Consider the following 21,059-nt stretch of genomic DNA (forward strand, 5'->3'; position numbering starts at 1 on the left):
GGAGGCTCATGTGAGGAGGGGTCAAGGGAAGTGTCACCAGGAGGCCGAGGGGAGGGTGGGATTGCCTCTCCACAGCCACCTTTGTGGCCATACACACCTTCTAGGAACTCTTAAAAACACATCCTCTAACCCCAACCCCAGATCTCTAAATTCTTAGATCTGGAGTCCAAGAATGACATTTTTAAGAAGCTCCCTCCTTCCCCCATTAGTGTAAGAACTATAGTTCTCTCTACCCTGTGAGCAACGCGTGGAAGCCGAAGAGAACGCTGGCCTCCTGCCCTGGAGGGTCCCACTAGAGCGAAGTGGAGGCAGCAGGCCTGTGGCGGTGGTGGAGAGCAGGCGGCTCAGCATCCTGAGGGGCTTCAGGGACCTCCGCAGCCTGTCCACCGGCGGCCGTGATGAAATCTCAAGAATAAAATAGGAAGCATCGCTGCGCTCCTCCTTCCCAAACATGCTCAGAAGGAACAGGGAACAGCACAGTGTATTTTTTCACGGATATTCTTCCATGACGAGGATCTACTCCATACAGTAAACAGTTGTAGGAACACATATTTTCCCTCTGGGACTCCAAAATTTTGAATGGAAAAAAAAAATGCAATCTATCCACAGGTATCTTTGCTGAAATAGGCCCCATGCAGAAAAGGTAGCTTCTCCCCTCGGAGGGCAGTGCAGCTCTGCCAACACGCAGCTAAGCAAGCTGTCACCAGCCTAGGGGGCTGCTCAACCCTCCCAACTGGTGTGCACACCCACCTGCAAACCCTCATGCATCAGATGCACCTGCAAATGCAACTTCTTGTCCCTTCAGGCCATTGAGCCAAATTACAATCTGACAGGGTTGCAGTGACTGCTCACGGCTGCCCTGTGACAGTCCCACTTTGTGTGGGTGCAGGTGGGGTAGAGGATGATGATGACGCAGACAAGAGGAAGCCCACAGCGGACGTCAACCATTGCTTTATTAAGGCTCGGAGTGGTTTGCCAGTCAGAGGGGCTGACTCATTCACTCCACAGATCCTTGCCATGCTCCACTTTGGGGTGACACTGAAGGTGGAGGCTCTCTCTGAGATCCCGAGCCACATTCACATCCACGTTGTAGGCTGAGGGGTGTGTGTAGACGACGTGGGGGGCCTCAGAGGGTGGGGCTGGCTCTAGCAGGCCCTGGGCTCTGGCAGGGCGTGCTGGCAGGGAGGCACGGGAGGGCAGGGACATCTCCCCCATCCCTCCCAGCTCAAACTATGGCTTTGTTATCCTTTTGCCACTTGAGCAGGCGTGGAGAGCCCCTTCCCTGACCCCTCACTCCGCAGGCCCATGTGCTACGCTGTGGGAGGAGACAAAGGGAAAGCCCGCGAGAAAACAGAGGCCCCCCTGTGCCTGGGACCTGGCCAGACCTCAGAGGCTTTGACCCCCCACTCACTCCTCCTCAGCTCCTCCCAGCGATGGGTCTTCTCAGGTTGAGGCCAGTCACTCAGAAGTGAACCCGCAGAACGTCCTGGCTGGCAAATGGCCGCTGGCAGGCTATGCATGTCATGGGTAGGGAGCGTTGCTTCTCACCCAGGCAGGGCCGGCACAGGAGATGGCCACAGGGAAGCTGGTACACGGGCTCCTTTTTGAAGTAGGGAGAGAACACTCTTTTGCAGGATGTGCATTCTGGGCCCAGGATGCTCCCAAGCTGCTCTGGTGAATCAGGGAAGAAAATAGGCCAGGGTTAGGAAAAGCTGCCCCCAGTCCAGGCTCCGTCCTGGAGGCGGGCATGTGCCTGGAGTAGGACAAGAAGCTTCCCTACCCTGCATCCCTTCAGCAGCCTGGCTTCCTCCCTCCCTAGGCCGCCTCCGACTCATCTGGGAGGAGAGGATGCCAGGGAGCCTGAGAATCTGGGGAGCCTCCTCTCCATAATCAAATCTCGGTGCTCCAATGAATGCTCAAGAAAAGCTGGCTTCTGAGGGCTGCTGGGCAGCACTGGGCCCTTCCTCTGCTCTCCCAGCAAGATGGACTTTCCCCTGGATAGGCTGCCAAGGTCACAAGCTCACCCTGACAACCTTGATAAACTGCAAGAAAGGTGACATGTGACAAGAAGAAAAAGCAAAAAATGGTCTGAGGTACCCAGGTTGGGCAGGTCAAGGGGGGACGGAGGTCACCAGAGGGGCAGGGCTGAGTTCTGTCTGTAGCAGACCTGCCTGCTGAGCCTGGCACCTGAGTCTCTTTAGCCCTGTAGCCCAGCAGCTCCCCTCCTGACCCATCAATCCCTTTCTTGTGCTGCAGGCTCTCTCCTTCACGCTTCCCACAGGGTCTCCTGAATAAGGGCCACAGCGGGCAGGCCTTGCCACCCCTCCTCCGCAAGCTATACCTGCTGCTCTTCTCTCGTGGCCCTTGCCTAGGGAGGCTGCTCTTTCCCCCCCAGTCCACTCCCATCTGGAGAGGGCAAGGATGACCTTTTGGGTGAAGAGCCATAAGAATGAAAGGGAGCCAGCCATGCATGAGTGAAAGGGGCAGCAAGTACAAAGAGTGGCTGGTCTATTAAAGAAACAGAAAAGACAAAGGTGTGATGTGTGAGAGAGTGGCAGAGGAGGGTGGAGCAGGGCTGGAACATGCAGGACCTCACAGGCAGCAATTTATATTTTATTCCAAGTTCAACGGGATACCCTGGAAGGATTCTAAGAAGTGGAGTATCATGATCCGGCTTACATAAAAAGATCCCTCTCTGGGCTTCCCTGGTGGCGCAATGGTTGAGAGTCCACCTGCCGATGCAGGGGACATGGGTTTGTGCCCTGGTCCGGGAGGATCCCACATGCCACGGAGTGGCTGGGCCCGTGAGCCATGGCCGCTGAGCCTGCGCGTCCGGAGCCTGTGCTCCGCAACGGGAGAGGCCACAGCAGTGAGAAGCCTGCGTACCGCAAAAAAAAAAAAAGATCCCTCTGGCTCCTATGAGGAGGATGGGCAAGGCAAGGGTGACTGTGGAGGAGCAGCAGAGGCTGCTACAGGAATCTGGGGGAGCAGTGCAGGAGCTGGGGCCAGGGGAGCAGCAAGAGTAATGGAGCAGAGAGGACATCCCTGAGATCTACTTTGGAGCAGTGTAAACAAGACTTGATGATGAATAGAATGTCAGGAATGTTGACGGAAACCAAGGATACCCTCCATGTTATAGGCCTGACCACAGGGTAGAAGATGCTTGCTCTTTACCAGTGACTGGATGATGGGGGGCTATGGGGAAAAACCTTTGGAGGCGCCTGCAGTTCTGAGTTAGAAATTCACTTAAGATATCCATGAGTTTCCCACATAGAGGCACCAAGAAGCTGTAAGGGAGGTCAGGGTCTAAGTTCCAAGGAGAGGAAGGAGCTACAGGTGAATATGGGCAGTCACAGGCCAAGTGGGCTCTCCCTTGAGTGACACAGAGTATAGAGAAGTGGGTCTAAGACAAGAGTCTGGAAGAGAAGGAAGAATCAGCAATGGAAACTGAAGAGAGACTCTTGAAAATGGGGAGAAAAAGAGCATAACATCCGGAAGGCCAAGACAGGTATTTCAGAAAGGAGAGGCTGCTTAGCCACAATAGACACTGCTGAGAAGTTAAGTAACCATCGAATTTGGGGTCATGGAAATTGCTGGTCACCTGGACAAGACAGGTTCTGGGAATGATTAGGATGGAAACATAATCAGAGAGACAGGGAGGAGGGGACAAGGGCAGAAAAGGTAAGATGGCCTGGGATCCAGGCAATAAGAGAACAGACTAACTTTGGATAGGCAGGAGGAAGCAAGTGTATACCTTATCATTAGTCCCACCAGATTTCATCTTGTAAAAAATGCTCCAGATTCTCTCACTTTGTATCCTAACCGATTCTATCATCCATTGTGGTCCCAGGTTCATTTTAGGCAAAACTTAGCTCGGTAAGCTATCACTGTTCTAAGATACTGGTGAAAATGTTAATAGGAAGGGATGAAGATGACATACTCAACTTGAAACCACCCTCCACATTTACATAAAGTACCCCAGATGTCAGATGAGAGACAAGACTACATAAGAAAAATAAGCAAGAAGGGAGAAACAAACAAAAGTCCTCAGGACAGAGTAATTAACATTAGATCTTACCAAAAAACACCAATCCTCAACGCCACAGAATTACTAAGAATTGACTAACGGAAGACTTTCTTGTGAAGAGTTAAACTTCATAGGCAGCCCTTGAACTCACCCTGGAAAAGTAAAGGCCTGGGTATTGGAGCTAAGGAGCCTGGGCATAGAGGTTCACAGAGCCCCAGAGGCATGGCCCAGCATCCTGTTCAAGGGCTCTGAGGAGATAGACAGGGCCCCTCTTACCCGAGCTGGAGCCTGGCCTCCAGGAAGTACTGCTCCCTCTTGTGCTGAGGTGCTGGAGCTGTCCTCTGGTCAGCCGAGCTGTGAAGGAGGGCATGGAGCCAAGGGTTGACGTCAAGGCAATTTCCAAGCTTTGCGACAGCTTTTGCTCATGGGATACTGGACCTGCTGAGAGATGCACAGACCACAATATCCAGAGAGTTTTGGCAAAAGCGAAGACCAAAACACAAAGTCCTCTGAGAACCACAAATGGTACTTCTAACTTCAAACAGACACAAACATAAAGAAGGTCCTCCCTAATGTCTACTAATAGACTGTGATGACAGGATACCAGGAGTTAAAGCCCTGGGGTCCCTGGCAGTTCTTACCCATCCCACACTGCTTTCAGGATTCCTGGGCTCTGCGCTAGCTTTTCTCCTCCTGTACAAATTGCTGGGCAGGCCTGGGCCACCTCCTGGCTCACCTGTGGAACTGTACCCTACTTTCTTTAGGCCTCCCTGCCTGCCAAGGAAATGACTGGGGCAAGTAAACGCCCAGTTTTGTACCCCTGCTCCCTGCCCCCATTCCCTCCCCAACAGGCTTAGTCTGCTCTTTCCCCATCTCCTCCCTGCTAGGGCCCCTCAACTCTGCAGAGCCACTGGCCTGCACTCCCTTGGTGTTCGTGTCCTCTTGCTTCCTAGGTAAAGCAAAGCAGTTATTATCGAGTGGAATAATGAAGACCTCACTCCACTATCTATAGGGCCTTCTCTGGATATGGGCTGAGGGTGAAGGTAACAGGAGAAGGGGAAAGCTGCTGAAGAAAGGACCTAGAGATCTGCCTGATAGCAGGGTTCCCCAAAGTGGCACCATAAAAGTACCCCAAAGTGGGGAGTGGAATGTTTGGTCTACAGTATGTAGGACATAGGATATCAGCTTGACGCCTTGAAGGAGCACTGGTCAGCGTGGTCCTGTGTCACCAACAAATCTGTCAAGGACAACACCACTGGAGACCTCCACAAACATCAAGGTCTAAGTACCTTTCTCCTCATCTTGCCCCACTGCACCTCAGATGCTTCCAGGAGTTTCTGGTGGTCTTGTTAACTAAAATTTACACTGAAAGCCAGAGAAGATACATACGTAACCTTTAAGTGTGCTATTTGCATAAGCCTTTTAGACTAAGAGAGGAACTTTAAAGATTGATATAGGTGGATGGACCTAGAGTCTGTCATACAGAGTGAAGTAAGTCAGAAAGAGAAAAACAAATACCGTACGCTAACGCATATATATAGAATCTAAAAAAAATGGTACTCATGAACCTAGTGGCAGGACAGGAATAAAGATGCAGATGTAGAGAACAGACTTGAGGACACGGGAGGGAAGAGGAAGCTGGGACGAAGTGAGAGAGTAGCATTGACACATATACACTACCAAAATGTAAAATGAATGGCTAGTGGGAAGCTGCAGCATAGCACAGGGAGATCAACTCGCTGCTCTGTGACGACCTAGAGGGGTGGGATAGGGAGTGTGGGAGGGAGGCTCAAGAGGGAGGGGATATGGGGATATACGTATACATATAGCTGATTCACTTTGTTATACAGCGGAAACTAACACAACATTGTAAAGCAATTATACTCCAATAAAAATGTTTTAAAAAAAGAATGACAGAATCTAAACAGACTAGTTTTCATAAACAAAAAGAAAAAGTTGTCAAAGAGCTATCTCCAAAAGCACCAAGCACTGACAATCACAGGGGAATTCTACCAAACATGTAAAGAGTAAATGAAAGACTTCCCTGGTGGTGCAGTTGTTAAGACTCCATGCTCCCAATGCAGGGGGCCCGGGTCCGATCCCTGGTCAGGGAACTAGATCCCACATGCCGCAACTAAAAAGAAAAAAAGATCCCGCACACAGCAACTAAAAAAAAAAGAAGATCCCGCATGCCGCAATGAAGACCTCGCACGCAGCAACAAAGATCCTGCATGCTGCAGCTAAGACCCGGCATAGACAGATAGATAGATAGATAGACAGACAGATAGATAGGAAGGAAGGAAGGAAGGAAGGAAGGGAGGGAGGGAAGGGAGGGAAGGAGGAAGGGAGGAAGGGAAGAAGGGAAGAAGGGAAGAAGGAAAGAAGGAAGGAAGGAAGAGTAAATGATTCTAATACTACTAAGTTGTTCCAGAGTTTAGAAAAGGGAAATTTCCTAATTCTTCTTATGGAGCAAATCATTGATACCAAAACCTGACAGAAGATGATGTGTACTTGTACACACACACACACACACACACACACAACTGCAGTCCAATCTCATTAATGAAGGCAAAAATCCTAAATAAAAACACTAGCAAACAGAATTAAGCAGTACACTAAAAGCAGCATGACCAAATGGAGTTTCTTGCAGGAATATAACAGTGGTTCAATATTAAGAAGCCTATTAATGTACTTTACTGTATTAAAAGATATAAGGATGAAAAATCATATCATCTCTACTGATATTGAAAAGGCATTAGACAAAATCCAACCACCAATCTTGGGTAAATACATTGAATAAAATAGGAATCAATGGTGTGGGAGAGTGTCTGAAATGGCCCCCAATGAATCCCACCTGAACTTAGTAACTTGCTTCTTACAGAATACAATAAAAGTGATGGGATGTCACTCTGTGATTAGGTTCTACAAGACTGACTTCCACTTGTTTGCACATGCTGGTGTACACAGCTACCATGTTGTGTGCTGCCCTTGAGAGGCCCATATGGCAAGGAATTGAGGGCAGAATCCAGGCACCAGACAAAAGGGAAGTGAAGCCCCCAGTGCAACAATTCAGCAAGGAACTGAATCCTGCAACAATCACATGAGTGAGCTTGGAAGTGAATCCTTCCCCAGTCAAGGCTTGAGATGGCTGCAGCCCTGCCAACACTTTGATAGCAGCCTTGGAAGACCCTAAAGCAGACAATCCAGCTAAGCAATGCCTAGATTCCTGACCAGAGAAGCTGTAAGATAATAAATGCGTGGTTCTTTAAGCCAGTAAGTTTTGGTGTAATTTAAGCCAGCAAAGCATAAAACAAAGGGCAAGTGCCAAGTGTCACCGGGAGGAGTAGAGATGACGATGGGCTTGGACATAAGACGAGGGATTACCTGTTGAACAATCCATGAGCTCACTGGCAGCTTTCATTTTCTTAGCAGTGTGCTCTGAGGTAGTGGGTGAGACCAGAAGGCTTGTGGTAGAAATACAGGAAGCATTTAAGCCAAGGCTACTGTCTGGGGCATGTTCACCCTGCTCCATCTTCCTTTTCTGAGAGGGCAGAGCAATGGAAGAAGGGGTCACTGCCAATGCAGTCTGAGCTCTCCCAAGCAGGTGGCAGCCAGGGATGGAGTGCTGGAGCAGGAAATGGTCGATCCGGGCCTTCAAGGAGGGGTGAGGCAGGGGCTGGGAGTGTGGAGTAAAGGCTACTCCTGTGAAAGGGTCACTGGGCACTCGGCCCCATGCGGCTTCACTATGGTTACACTTCTCCAGCGTGCTCTGGTCAATGACCTTGCCTGAGGGCAGCAGCATGGGGTAAGGCATGATCTCCAGGGTGATGGGATCCAGGAACTCTTCAGGTACATCCCGAATTACCTCAGCCAGCTCCAGTAGGCTGGAGGGGGCCTGCTGGCCCTCAGACTGGCCCCCAGAATCACAGTCACTCTCCATGGGCAAGGCCGGGGCCTGTAGAGACAAGTCCTGAGGGAGGCTCTCTGAGGCAACCAGCAAAACACTGTCTATCACCTCCTGAGAGCAGGTTTTGGCTGGCTGACCCCATACTTCCAACCGCTTGATACAAGGGATACCACTGCCTGTCACATGGGTGATACAAATCTTGAGATGGGCCACATGACTAAGAGAAAGAGCCCCTTTATTCCAGAGCTCCTGGGCCACAACAGCAGGGGAGGGAAGTGTGGCTTCCATCGGGCCAAAAGGTGGCCTGGCTTTGAAGCCCCTGTGGCTAAACACCACTTGGCTCTGGTTTTTCAACAAGACTTTGCCCACCAAAGTGAACGCTTCTTTGTCCGGAATGGATGGCTCATCTGGGCCTGGGGTCTGGCACTCGGGGGTACTCCAAGACACTCTGCTGGACAAGGCAGATGTATACATTTCCAGGCCAGTGACAGTCTGGCCTCCCCCAGCTGTGAGGTCTATGTTAATCCTACAGATTTCCACATTGAAGGGAAAGGAAACTGTCACATAGACTGGTGGCTTAATGAAATACTCTGTCCTAAAACCATGACTTCTCTTTGTGAGGTCTTCAGAGATGAGATTTTCTACTTCATAACCATCAGCTGATATCTAGATTTAATGACAAAAATGAGACACATTGATTTGACGAGATCCAAATGAAGACAACTAGTTTTCAACAACTTGTCACTTCTAAGAAAACTCTTTAAAGAAAATCTGAAGTTCCTCATTTGAAATTTCCTCTATTACATCAAATTTTCCTGGGGTTTTCTTTTCTTTTTCTTTTTTTGGCAGGCATCCAAGATCAGGTCAAAGGCTGAGGGCAACTGTGTCCCCAAATACTGCCCATCCTTAAAAAATGAGCAATAAAACTCTGCCTAACCAACAAAAAATCCCTTCAAAATAACATGTCTGTGAAAAGGGGGCAGATTTACAAGTGTTTTTTGGATTGTTTTGGGGTTTGGGGTTTTTTTTTGTTTTTAAATTCAGAGGACGAAAATGTACAGATTTAGGGAAAAATAAAGATGTTCACTGAAGTTCTCAATTTTGTACTTGGACTCTATCAATTATAAGAGTTTCCCTGGGAAGGCATAACAAAGGAACTTCTTGTAAATCTATGAATGATGAAACTTGGAAAAAAAAGTTTGCACAGAGACAAGGACCACAAAAGACTATGGGAAATTTAAAACAGTGAATGTGCTAGGGGTGGGATTGTGAGTAGCTTTTTCCTTTCTCCCTTTTAATGTTTCCAATACTTGTTATAACCAATGGAAATTTTAAGATATCCTTGTCTGGGAACCAGAAATAATGTGTTGTGTGCAAAAATCCCAAACTGGGGAAGAAGTTCAATTCTCCCCTTGGAGTTTCCTTACTCCCTGCTCTGGACTGTGGAAGATATCCAGCTTTGTACAAAAGGGGAGGCAGCTTAATTCAAATAATAAAGAAGAAGGAATCCATATAACAAATATAAGCCATTATTTGTAGCATGAGAAGTTAGCAAGAACAACAGCATGGGAGAGAGAGAATTTCTACCTTCACCTTGACCTTGAGTGAAATTAAAATTTATTGTCAAAGGGAAGAGAACCCTCCACAAAATGAGTCACAACTCAGCTTGTAACGGTGCTGTCTGACTCTAGAGGTGCAGTCTGACCCATGCTTACCTAAATATCATCTGGTAGACTCTAAAACAATGAGGGTGAAAGCACATTAAGCCTGAATTAAGTCTACATACACAGGCAGGAAATGGGGAAAAACATGAAAAATAGATGTCATATATTTATTTATGTGTATATACTTGTTTTGTTTACCTTGTTGCAGTAAATTCTTGGTCTGAACTGTGGGAGGCAAAGATTTATTACCATCCTTACGGCTGAAAGGATAGCTTCCAAGCATCAGAAATAGCCTTAAATGAAAAAATAAAACTTGGTATTAGACAAGTTAAAATTCAAATCTAAACTTTTAGGAGTTGATTCATAAGATCAGCTTGGTGCTTTGTGACCACCTAGAGGGGTGGGATAGGGAGGGTAAGAGGGAGGGAGACGCAAGAGGGAAGAGATATGGGGATATATGTCTATGTATAGCTGATTCACTTTGTTATAAGGCAGAAACTAACATACCATTGTAAAGCAATTATACTCCAATAAAGATGTTAAAAAAAAAAGAGATGAGAATCAAACAGGATAACAATAAAACTTTAACACACACACATTCTCATGGTCTATACTCACTCTTTTTGTATACTACATGGGATACTGGGAAATTAGTCACTGAAAAATTACAAAGCAGATTTCTTTTGCAGACTGTGTAGTCTGGTTCTCTGCATGACAGCTGTTCTAAAGCCCCAGTGGAGGCAAGGGCCTATCAGCTCTTCAGGGGGCTCCCCACAGGAAAGAGAGGGTCAAAAGTGGATGAGCTCAGGGCTTCCCTGGTGGCGCAGTGGTTGAGGGTCCGCCTGCTGATGCATGGGACGCGGGTTCGTGCCCCGGTCTGGGAAAATCCCACATGCCGCGGAGCGGCTAGGCCCGTGAGCCATGGCCGCTGAGCCTGTGCGTCTGGAGCCTGTGCTCCGCAACGGGAGAAGCCACAACAGTAAGAGGCCTGCGTACCGCAAAAAAAAAAAAGTGGATGAGCTCAAAGAAAAAAGAGGACTACTTAGCCAGAAGGTTTAGAATGAAAAGGGTCACAGAAAATAATCACAGTGGTGCTATGCATCATTGTCATTTAACACTTGTTAATGCAATTATGTTTTCTTATTAACACGAAAACAATTAGAAGAATCAAAAATGTCATTATTGAGAAGTAGAAAATCTTAAGAGTTGAAAAGCACCTTAAAAGAACATCTAGGAGCTTCCCTGGTGGCGCAGTGGTTAAGAGTCCGCCTGCCAATGCAGGGGACATGGATTTGAGCCCTGATCCGGGAAGATCCCACATGCCATGGAGCAACTAAGCCCGTGTGCCACAACTACTGAGCCTGCACTCTAGAGCCCGTGAGCCACAACTACTGAGCCCACGTGCTACAACTACTGAAGCCCACGCACCTAGAGCCCGTGTTCTGCAACAAGAGAAGCCACCGAGATGAGAAGCCCACACACCGCAAGGAAGAGTAGCCCCCACTCACTGCAACTAGAGAAAGCCCGCACGCAGCAATGAAGACCCAACACAGCCAAAAATAAATAAATAAATTAATATATATATATATATAAAGAACATCTAATCCAAATACAGCTGACCCTCGGGACTTCTCTGGTGGCGCAGTGGTTAAGAATCTGCCTTCCAATGCAGGGGACATAGGTTCGATCCCTGGTCCGGGAAGATCCCACATGCCGCGGAACAACTAAGCCTGCATGCCTACAGCCTGTGCTCTGCAACAAGAGACGCCACTGCAATAAGAAGCCCACGCACTGCAATGAAGAGTAGACCCTGCTCACCGCAACGAGAGAGCCTGCACAGAGCAATGAAGACCCAATGCAGCCAAAAATAAATAAATTAAAACAAACAAACAAACACATCTGACCCTTGAACAACACAGGGTTTAAGGGCACTGACCCTCCACACAGGTGTTGAAAATCCATGTTTATCTTTACAGTGTGCCCTCTGTATTGTTTCCACATAAGTGAATTCAACCAGCCTCAAATTGTGTGGTACTGTCGTATGTATTTAGTGAAAAAAAATCCACATGTGAGTGGACCTGCATAGTTCAAACCGGTGCTGTTCAAGGGTCAACTGTAGTCATTTTGATGACCAATAAGCAGGGTAAGGGAAATGGATGAAGGTGGTTAAAAGGTACAAACTTCTAGTTAAGATAAATAAGTTCTGGGGATGTAATGTACAACATGGTGACTACAGTTAACAATGTATTGTATATTTGAAAGCTCCTAAGAGAACAGACCTTAAAAGTTCTCATCACAAGACAAAAAAAAAAAATGTAATTATGTGAGGTGACAGATGTTAACTAAGCTTATTATGGTAATCATTTCACAATATATACATATATTAAATCATTATGTTGTACACCTTAAACTTACACAATGTTATATGTCCGTTATAGCTCAATAAAACTGAAATCAAAAGACTAATGTCCAACAGCCTTCATTTTTCTCTGTAGAGAAGCAGGGAAGGCACTAGAAACATCCCTTCCAGTGGTAAGCCTCTCCAACGAATTTGAACTCCTTGAATGAGGCCAGCCAGCCATTCTATGCTTTTCCATCTAACAGACAAGGCCATGAAAAACTCCCAATAGCGACAGGGCCACCCTCTGGGGTCTTGGTATTGTCGTGCTCAGTAAGTGCCACTTGCAGAGGCCAGGCATGTTGGGCATCCTGCAACATTTTAGTGAGTAGTTTCTGCACAGTGAAGATCTGCCATGAGACCTGTGAATGTTTATTATCTCAGCCCAGCCCCTATGTCAGTTTTACATATAAACACAGAATACTTTTTAACATGGTTTTAATACGTGCTGAATTTTCTAGGAAGGGAACTTCCATGTAAACCACAGGAAGATCATACGTTGTTTACTTCAGGTCTTTACCAAGAAGTGTTCACTTCTGAAAACCACATCACTGTGGTATTCAGAAATGCTAATACATCTGACAGTCCACATTTGTAGAAGTCTGCATTCATGTTGATTCCACATGTTGGTAAAAGCTTTTGATTACTTTTTTTTTTTTTTTTTTGGCTGTGCCACGCAGCTCACGGGATCTCAGTTCCCCAACCAGGGATCGAACCTGGGCCCCCTGCAGTGGAAGTGAGGAGTCTTAACCATTGGGTCACCAGGGAAGTCCCTCAGTTATCCTATTGAGCTCATTGATTTTAACAAATTTTCAGGGATTTGGGCGGGGCAGGAGGTTCTACAATCTCAATAATAATGAGAGCCTCTTTCTTAAATGGCAACTCTTTTATTTCTGTCTTTCAGCTTACTATATTAGCTAGAACTGCCAGAATTATATAAAATATTAGAGTTGCCATGCTTGTTTTGTTCCCATTAGAAAACACCTCTAGTGTTTCATCTTTGAACATAGTGCTGATTGTTAGACTGAAATATTCTATGTTAATAAAGCACTCTGATTTTCATAGGTTTTTGAAAATCAGGGATATGCTTTGAATTCTGATGGTCTCTATATACTGAGTTTTATTATTTTTCTTATTTGACAGATTAATGAGATATAACACATTTTCCAATTTTTTAAATAAATAAATTTATTTATTTTTGGCTGCGTTGGGTATTCGTTGCTGCGCGCAGGGTTTCTCTAGCTGCGGCGATCAGGGGCTACTCTTCGTTGCAGTGCGCGGGCTTCTCATTCTGGTGGCTTCTCTTGTTTTGCAGCTCGGGCTCTAGGCGTGTGGGCTTCAGTAGTTGTGGCACAGGGGCTCAGTAGTTGTGGCTCGTGGGCTCTAGAGTGCAGGCTCAGTAGTTGTGGCGCATGGGCTTAGTTGCTCCGCATAATGTGGGATCTTCCCGGACAAGGGATTGAACCTGTGTCCCCTACATTGGCAGGCAGATTCTTAACCACTGTGCCACCAGGGAAGTCCCAAAATTTCCAATTTTAAGCCATCTTTTTATTCCTAAGATAGGCTCTAGTTGGTTGTGGAAGATTGTTCTTTAAATGTTTTTCAAACTCTACTGAATTTGATTGGTCATATTTAATTTTAGATGAGATAACACTGCACATTCATGTAACATTTACAAGTCCTATGCTAGGAACTGGAGTGGAGATAAAAATGAAATGGTCAGGTGGTGAAACTATTCTGTATGATACTGTAATACATGGCATTATACATTTGTGAAAATCCAGAGAACTGTACAACACAAAGAATAAACCTTAATGTAAACTATGGATGTCAAATAAAAATAATATATCAATATTGGCTTACCAATTATAATAGATATACCACATTAATGCAAGATGTTAATAATAGGGAAACTGTATGCAAGGGAGAGGACGTATATGGGTACCCTCTGTATTATTTGATCAATTTTTCTGTAAGCCTAAAACTACTCTTAAATAGTCTAATAACAATAAAAATAAAATAATAATAATAATAATAAAGAATGATTGGGGAAAAAGTGCCTGAAAACAAATTAGGACTGGAGAGCAAACTGAAACAAGTGACTGTGCCATTACAGGATTAGAGTAGCAGACCCTTTAAAGGAAATCTTACAAATCATGGTATCTGTTTCTTTGGGAAACAGCGATGCCCAAACATTGTAGGATCCTGTACGACTCTGGTTGCCACTGAGGTCTGTGTATGATCTTTTCCTCTCTCTTGTTCCAACACTCCTGATCTTTTAAGGCAAGTATTTCCTGCCTTAATGTTTAACACAGAAAAAAAAGAATGGCGTACCATATGAAAATGCAAACAGTCTCATCCAGGAAGACGGCCTCCTCAGCTCTGCCTAGGAAATAGCCAAGCTACCTGAATTCACTGCAAACACTCTCCAGTGAATACTTACAAATTATAGACTCCTTATCCAAATTTGGCATCTAAGTACAAGAGAGACCGTGTCTGAGTATAAGCTGGGGACCACAGACCATGGCTAAAGTGCCCTGCAGTTCAGAGAAGCAGCTTGGAGCCAGACAATATGGCATTATAAGACAGCAAGATAATAAATATTTATAAGCAGATATCAATTTTCATTACAAAGATTTTTTTATTACAAAATATTTTAGATAAAAAGGTAAAGAATATAACATAGTAGACACTCTTCTACCCACCACCTAGATTTAGCAAATGCTAACATTTTGCCACGTTCATGTCTCATTAATGTACCTTAATGATAATTTACCGTGTATTATCTTGCAACATGCTTTTCTATTAAGCATTACTATTTTAGGTTTTTTCATGTTGAAATGTGTATATCTAGTTTGTTCATTTTAACTTCTTCATAGTATTCCACTGTATGACTAAAACACAGTTTATTTCTCCATTGACCTATCACTTATATTTTTAATTTTTTTACTATGAAAAAAAGCTGCAGTAAATATTCTCTATAAGTCTTTTTGTGGGGAAAAAAAGTTAAATAACGCGGTCCTGTCCTCAAGTCTTGAAGCATTACAAACTTCCTTCCAACAGTGATTATGGAATACAAAGGTTTGTAACAGAGCTTTTCACAGATGACATTAAGAGTAGGGAAGGATGGTCTAATCAATGTTTTTCAATTTGTTGTTTTAAAATCAAGTTATAGGTTGAAGAAAAGAAATATGAACTAAAAAAGTACAAAATACCAAAGTGCACATAGTGCATTATTTCATGAGACTTTTGTTTCAGTTTTATACAAATACATATAACAAATATATACTAGGTTCAATATAAAATGTACTGTGGCTTTTGATGAAAAAGACTGAAAACATTGGCCAAAGGTATACCCAGAAGTCAGGGAAGAACTCACAGGAGTAACGTTTGAACTAGAGACAACTAAGACACATGTCTGACCTCATGGACAACTTTGAAGAAGGACAGATACCACAGACTAGTGGTAAATCGTACAATATGTGCTTGACTATAGGAGCCAAGAGACAAGAACAGGAACAAAATAGGAAGGGCACTAGGGAGAAGGACCAGTAAGAGTCAAGGCACAGAAACAGGACAACGTGAGGCCAATCCAGGAAATGCTGACTATGCCACTCAGCTGGAGGAAGCAGGGCTGGAAAGGCATAGTTATAGTGCAACATTACTACCAGGAAACTGACAATGACACAATCTACTGATCCTACTCAGATTTCACCAGTTTTACATGTACTCATTTGTGTGTGCCTGTTTATTAAGTTCTGTGCAATTTTATTCTCTGCACAGATTTATGTAATCACTCTGTGTGTACCAAAGTCAAGATACAGAACAGTTCCATCACAAGGATCCCTTGTACTGTCCTTTTATAAATCCAAATACTCTATTACCACAGAAGTCTTAAAGTTCCTCACCCAGATCTAAGCTCCTCAACTGAAGACTCCAGTTTAATTCCACTACCCACACTATAAGAAACAAACTTGAGGGACTTCCCTGGTGGCGCAGTGGTTAAGAATCCACCTGCTAATGCAGCGGACATGGGTTCAAGCCCTAGTCCAGGAAAATCTCAGATACTGCAGGGCAACTAAGCCCATGCGCCACAACTACTGAGCCTGCTCTCTAGAGCCCGTATGCCACAACTACTGAAGCCTGTGCGCCTAGAGCCCATGCTCCACAACAAGAGAAGCCACCGCAATGAGAGGCCTGCGCATTGCAACGAAGAGTAGCCCCCGCTCGCCAAAACTAGAGAAAGCCTGGGCGCAGCCAAAAATAAATAAATAAATAAATTTATTAAAAAAAGAGGAAGAATGAGGCTCCAGATACACGCTCAGAGTATTTCTTGCAGCTGACAGCCCCTACAGGACTGGATGTCCACACGGAGACAGACCTTTCTCCTCTGCCTCCCTGTACCAGGCTGAGGAAGGGAAAATGCAAGGGAAGGACTGAGAAGGGACCCAGAGGTAGGGTGACCAACAATATGGTATACCAAGGACTGAGGGTTTTTTTCAGAACGTGGGACTTTCACTGCTAAAACCAGGAAAGTCCCAAGCAAACTGGGACATCCTATCTGGAAGGTTTCTGTCTGTGCTTCCTTGGAGCTTAAAGCAGCCAAGCAAACCTTTTTGTTGCTGATGACTCAGAACCGAGAGGTGGGGAAGTGTGGAGGGATAACTTAGAAGAGAATAAGGTGACCATGACACTTTCTGGACACCTGTGCATCCATCTTCCTTTGGCTTACAAAGAAGTTGCCATAGCTGAGTTATACAAGCTGATTTTTGAGTCTCATGAAAATGTAATGGAAAGTAATTCTGGCAGATACACATATTTTAAAGACTAGGCTCAAACAGGTTACAGAATTAAAAAAAAAGATTACCTGTCAAATAAGAGAAAAGCATTTAGCATCAAAGAGTGGGTGGAATACCAAGGCACTGAGCAATTTCATAAATTGGACATTTCAGCTTTTAAAGAAGTACAATACTTCTTATAATTTCTAAATTGAGTTACTGGTCCATCCAAGTAAAAAATCTGACTTGTGTGCATTTTTTTTATAGCTGGTTAAAATGAAAGACAGCTGTCCCAGCCTATCCCACATAGTCACCCACCGATGAGAGGGAAGCAGGAAGACCAAAACACAGGTGTAGGCCCAAAAGAAGCTTGCAATGTTATATACCTGGAGCCAATTCACCCTTCAAGAGCTTAATATGTGCAAGATACTTTGCTATGCACAAGTGGACACAGTTTTTACTCTTTAGAAACTCACAGGATCAAAACAAGGCACAGATGGGGAAGGGTTCTAATACCATTTACTCCGTACCTTAATAGCAGTGTCAGAAAAATTATATGGGAACCCAGGTAAGGCAACCAAGCTCCTCACATACAAACCTGACCCTAACTCTGTCCTTCTCCTCCAGGGCCTTATTCCATCTGTTCTTGCCTCTCTCTTGAATCTTCAACTTATCTCTGACTATTGGACCCTTTCCTCAACATGTAAACAACATTCAAGTCTCTTCTGCCCCCATCAGCCACCTCAAAAGAACCCAGCCTTGTCTATCTTAGGGTTGTCAATTTAGCAAATAAAAATTTTAAATGCCCACTTAAATCTGAAATTTGGATAAACAATGGATTTTTTTTTGGTTGTTAGTTTAGTATAAGAATGTTCCATGTACTACTTGGGACATACTTACACTAAAAAATTATTTATTGCACATTCAGCAAACTACGAATAGAAAGGAACTTCCTCAACACAATAAAGGACATTTACGAAAAATCCACAGCTAATATTATACTCAGTGGTGAAAGACTAAAAGCATTCCCCCTAAGATCCGGAACAAGATGAGGATGCCTGCTTTCACCACTACGATTCAACTTTGTCTAGACGTTCTAGCCAGAGCAACTAGGGAAGAAAATGAAATTAAAAAGTATCCAAAGTGGAAAGGAAGAAGTAAAACTATCTCTATACACAGATGACATGATCCCATATATAGAAAATCCTAAAGAATATACACATATACATACACAAAACTTAGAAGAGCTAATAAAAGAATTGAGCAAAGGTGCAGGGTAAATCAGTTGTATTTCTATATACTAGCAATAGCAATTCGTAAAGGAAATTAAGAAAATTCCATCTACAATAGCATCAAAAAGAATAAAATACTTAGGAATAAATTTAACTGAGAAGGTGCAAAACTTACACACTGAAAACTACAAAATGTTGTTGAAAGAAATTAAAGACTGGACTTCCCTGGTGGCGCAGTGGTTAAGAATCCACCTGCCAATGCAGGGGACACGGGTTTGAGCCCTGGACAGGGAAGATCCCACATGCTGCGGAGCAACTAAGCCCATGCATCACAACTACTGAGCCTGCGCTCTAGAGACCGCGTGCCACAGCTACTGAAGCCCGCTAGCCTAGAGCCCGTGCTCTGCAACAAGAGAAGCCACCGCAATGAGAAGCCCGCGCACCACAATGAAGAGTAGCACCCCACTCGCTACAACTTGAGAGAAAGCCCATGCACAGCAACAAAGACCCAACACAACCTAAATAAATAAATAAATTTTTTTTTAAAAAGGAAAGAAATTAAAGAGCTAAGTAAATGGAAAGACATCCTGTGTTCATGGGTTGGAATACTTGATATTAAGATTGAAAAGCTACTAAACATCATCAGTCACTAGGGAAATGCAAATCAAAACCACAATAAGATATCACTTCACATCCACTAGGATGGCTATTTTTTTTAAATAGCAAAGATGTGGAGAAACTGGAACCCTAGTACATTCTGGCAGGAATGTAAAATGGTATAGCCACTACGGAAGTATGGTGGTTCCTCAATAAGTTAAACATAGAATTAATACATGACCCAGCAATTTCACTCCTAGGTATATACCCAAAAGTACTGAAAACAGGTGTTCAAACAAAAATTTGTATATGAGTGTCCACAGCAGCACTATTCATAATAGCTAAAATGTGAAAACAACCTGATGTCCATCAACTGATGAGTGGATAAATAAGATATTGTATATATATGAAATGGAGTATTTTTTGGCCATAAAAAAGAATGAAGTACTAGTACATGCTATAACACGGATGAACCTAGAAAATATTATGCTAAGTAGAAGTCAGACACAGAAAGCTGCATATTGTACAATTCCATTTATATGAAATATCCATATATGCAAATCCATAGAGACAAAGCAGATTAGTGGCTGCCAGGGTCTGAGGAAGGGGGAAATGTGGGGTGACTGCTTAATGGGTATGGAGTTTCCTTTGGGGGTGAAGAAACTGTTCTGCAAGTAGATAGTGATGACTGGGTACACAACACCATCAATGTAGTAAATATCACTGAATTGTACACTGTTTAAAATGGCCAATTTTACATGTATTTTACAAAACATTATTCACTACTTATCTGAAATTCAAATTTAACTGGGCATACTATATTTTATCTGGCAATCCCAGTCCCATTCTAAATCCTGCTCAAGTTTCCCCATCCCTTCGAAGGTTCCCAAGGAACTGCCTCAATATTTGCAATCCATTCCTTAACTCCACTCATTCAACAGGTGTGCGGTCTGGCTTTTGCCCTGACAATTCAATTCAAATTGCTATTGTTAAGGTCATCAGTGACATCCAAGTTGCTAAACTGATTGAAGGTTTTTCAGTTCTTGCCTTAATTGCTCTCTCCCTAGCAACTGACTATACAAACCCTTTCCTTCCTGAAATACTCTTTACCCTTGGCTTCTGTGCAGTGAAAGGTTAACTTCAGCAGGTTTGGGGTATTCAAGTCTTGCACATTCCAAAGAAACTTCACCAAGTCCTGGGATATAATCTCTAAGCCTTTGGAACACTGTGCCTGATAAGACTGTTGTATATATATCTAGGACCTTGGGCCACACCAGATAGTTTACATTAACAAAGTAATTTATGGTGGGAGCCTTGGGTCATGCTGTATAAACTGGGCCCCTGGAGGGGCTGGGGACTGAGTAACTAAGGTCAGCCATGTGGGCACTCACTCCATGTCTACATGACTGACCCCAAATAACAACCCTGCACACCAAGACTCAGGTGAGCTTCCCTGACTGGCAATATCTGTACATATTGGCAAACATCATTGTTGGGATGAATTAAGAGCAGACTGTATGTCTCCACTGGACAAGGACAACTAAAAGCTTGTGACTGGCCTCTCCCAGACTCTACACTATGTACCTTTTTCTTTTGCTGATTTTAATCTGTATCCTTTCACTATAATAAACCACAACTCTAAGTTTTTCTTAGTTCTGTGAATCATTCTAGTGAAAGTGGTCTTGGGGAGCCCAGACTTACTTCTATGCCCCTATTTTTTCCTAAGTCTGATTATCTAACTGTTCTTTTCCTGTCTTTATCACTGGATCCCTTTGCTTTGCCCTCCCTATAAATTCTGGTATTCTACTCTTGGTCATCTTTTCCCCTCCCTACCTGCAATAACCTACTTGCCACCTGTCCTAGGCAATTTCACTCACGGTTCTGCCATCTGACCTCATGCCCATTTGAGACCCCAGCCTGGACCCTTCTGCCTAGAGGCCCATCTCAGCATGACTTGGGCAGACTCAGCATTAACTCTGTACCCAAACACATTTCCTGCTTTAGTCTCAATTGTAGTTGCTGACTCCCTATCAATCTAGGCACTAAAATCATCATTCCCCAAACTGATCAATTAGCAAGTATTGATCTTCTTCCCCTTCCAAACATCTTTGAAATTTAAACTTTCCATTCCCATAATTTTGGCCTTCATTGTCTCTCACATGAGCTCTTGCACACATTTGTGAAATACTCTCCCTGACTGATCTCACACACCCCCACCACTCAATCTAGTTCTATCCTGCTTTTTACCTAACGTTTCTAAAACATGAATCTCTCCAATTACTCCCTTAGACCCTTCAGAGGCACTCTAGCCCCTGTAAACCTAGGCTCTTTAGCAAGGCCATAAGGCTTGTGACCCAGATATTCTCTCTCTCTAGCCCCACCCTCTGCCTTCCTTCTACCCCCAACTCTCCAGCAATGCCCAACCACTCTAAATTCCCCGACCACACTCACTAAAC

The 21,059-nt window shown here is 44.3% G+C and overlaps 1 protein-coding gene across 8 annotated transcripts in view; it reads right to left on the minus strand.

Moving 5' to 3' along the window:
* Window positions 1-935: 935 nt before the first annotated feature.
* The window catches only part of UBOX5 (U-box domain containing 5), a 30,649-nt gene continuing 10,525 nt past the window's right edge, over window positions 936-21,059 (minus strand). For 5 of the 8 annotated variants that reach the window (XM_081255365.1, XM_081255367.1, XM_081255363.1 and 2 more), the window contains exons 2-5: window positions 9,797-9,891; window positions 7,412-8,600; window positions 4,304-4,468; window positions 936-1,671 (exon numbers count right to left, since the gene is read on the minus strand). In XM_081255365.1, coding sequence (XP_081111491.1) covers window positions 1,463-1,671; window positions 4,304-4,468; window positions 7,412-8,600; window positions 9,797-9,850 — 1,617 coding nt within the window. In that variant the 5' untranslated portion in view covers window positions 9,851-9,891 and the 3' untranslated portion in view covers window positions 936-1,462. The remainder of the gene's footprint in view (window positions 1,672-4,303; window positions 4,469-7,411; window positions 8,601-9,796; window positions 9,892-21,059) is intronic. The other 3 variants (XM_081255370.1, XM_081255368.1, XM_081255369.1) reach the window with 3 other exon arrangements.

The sequence above is a fragment of the Mesoplodon bidens genome, assembly GCF_964165515.1.
Source record: "Mesoplodon bidens genome assembly, chromosome: 15".
Taxonomy (NCBI): Eukaryota; Metazoa; Chordata; class Mammalia; order Artiodactyla; family Ziphiidae; genus Mesoplodon; species Mesoplodon bidens.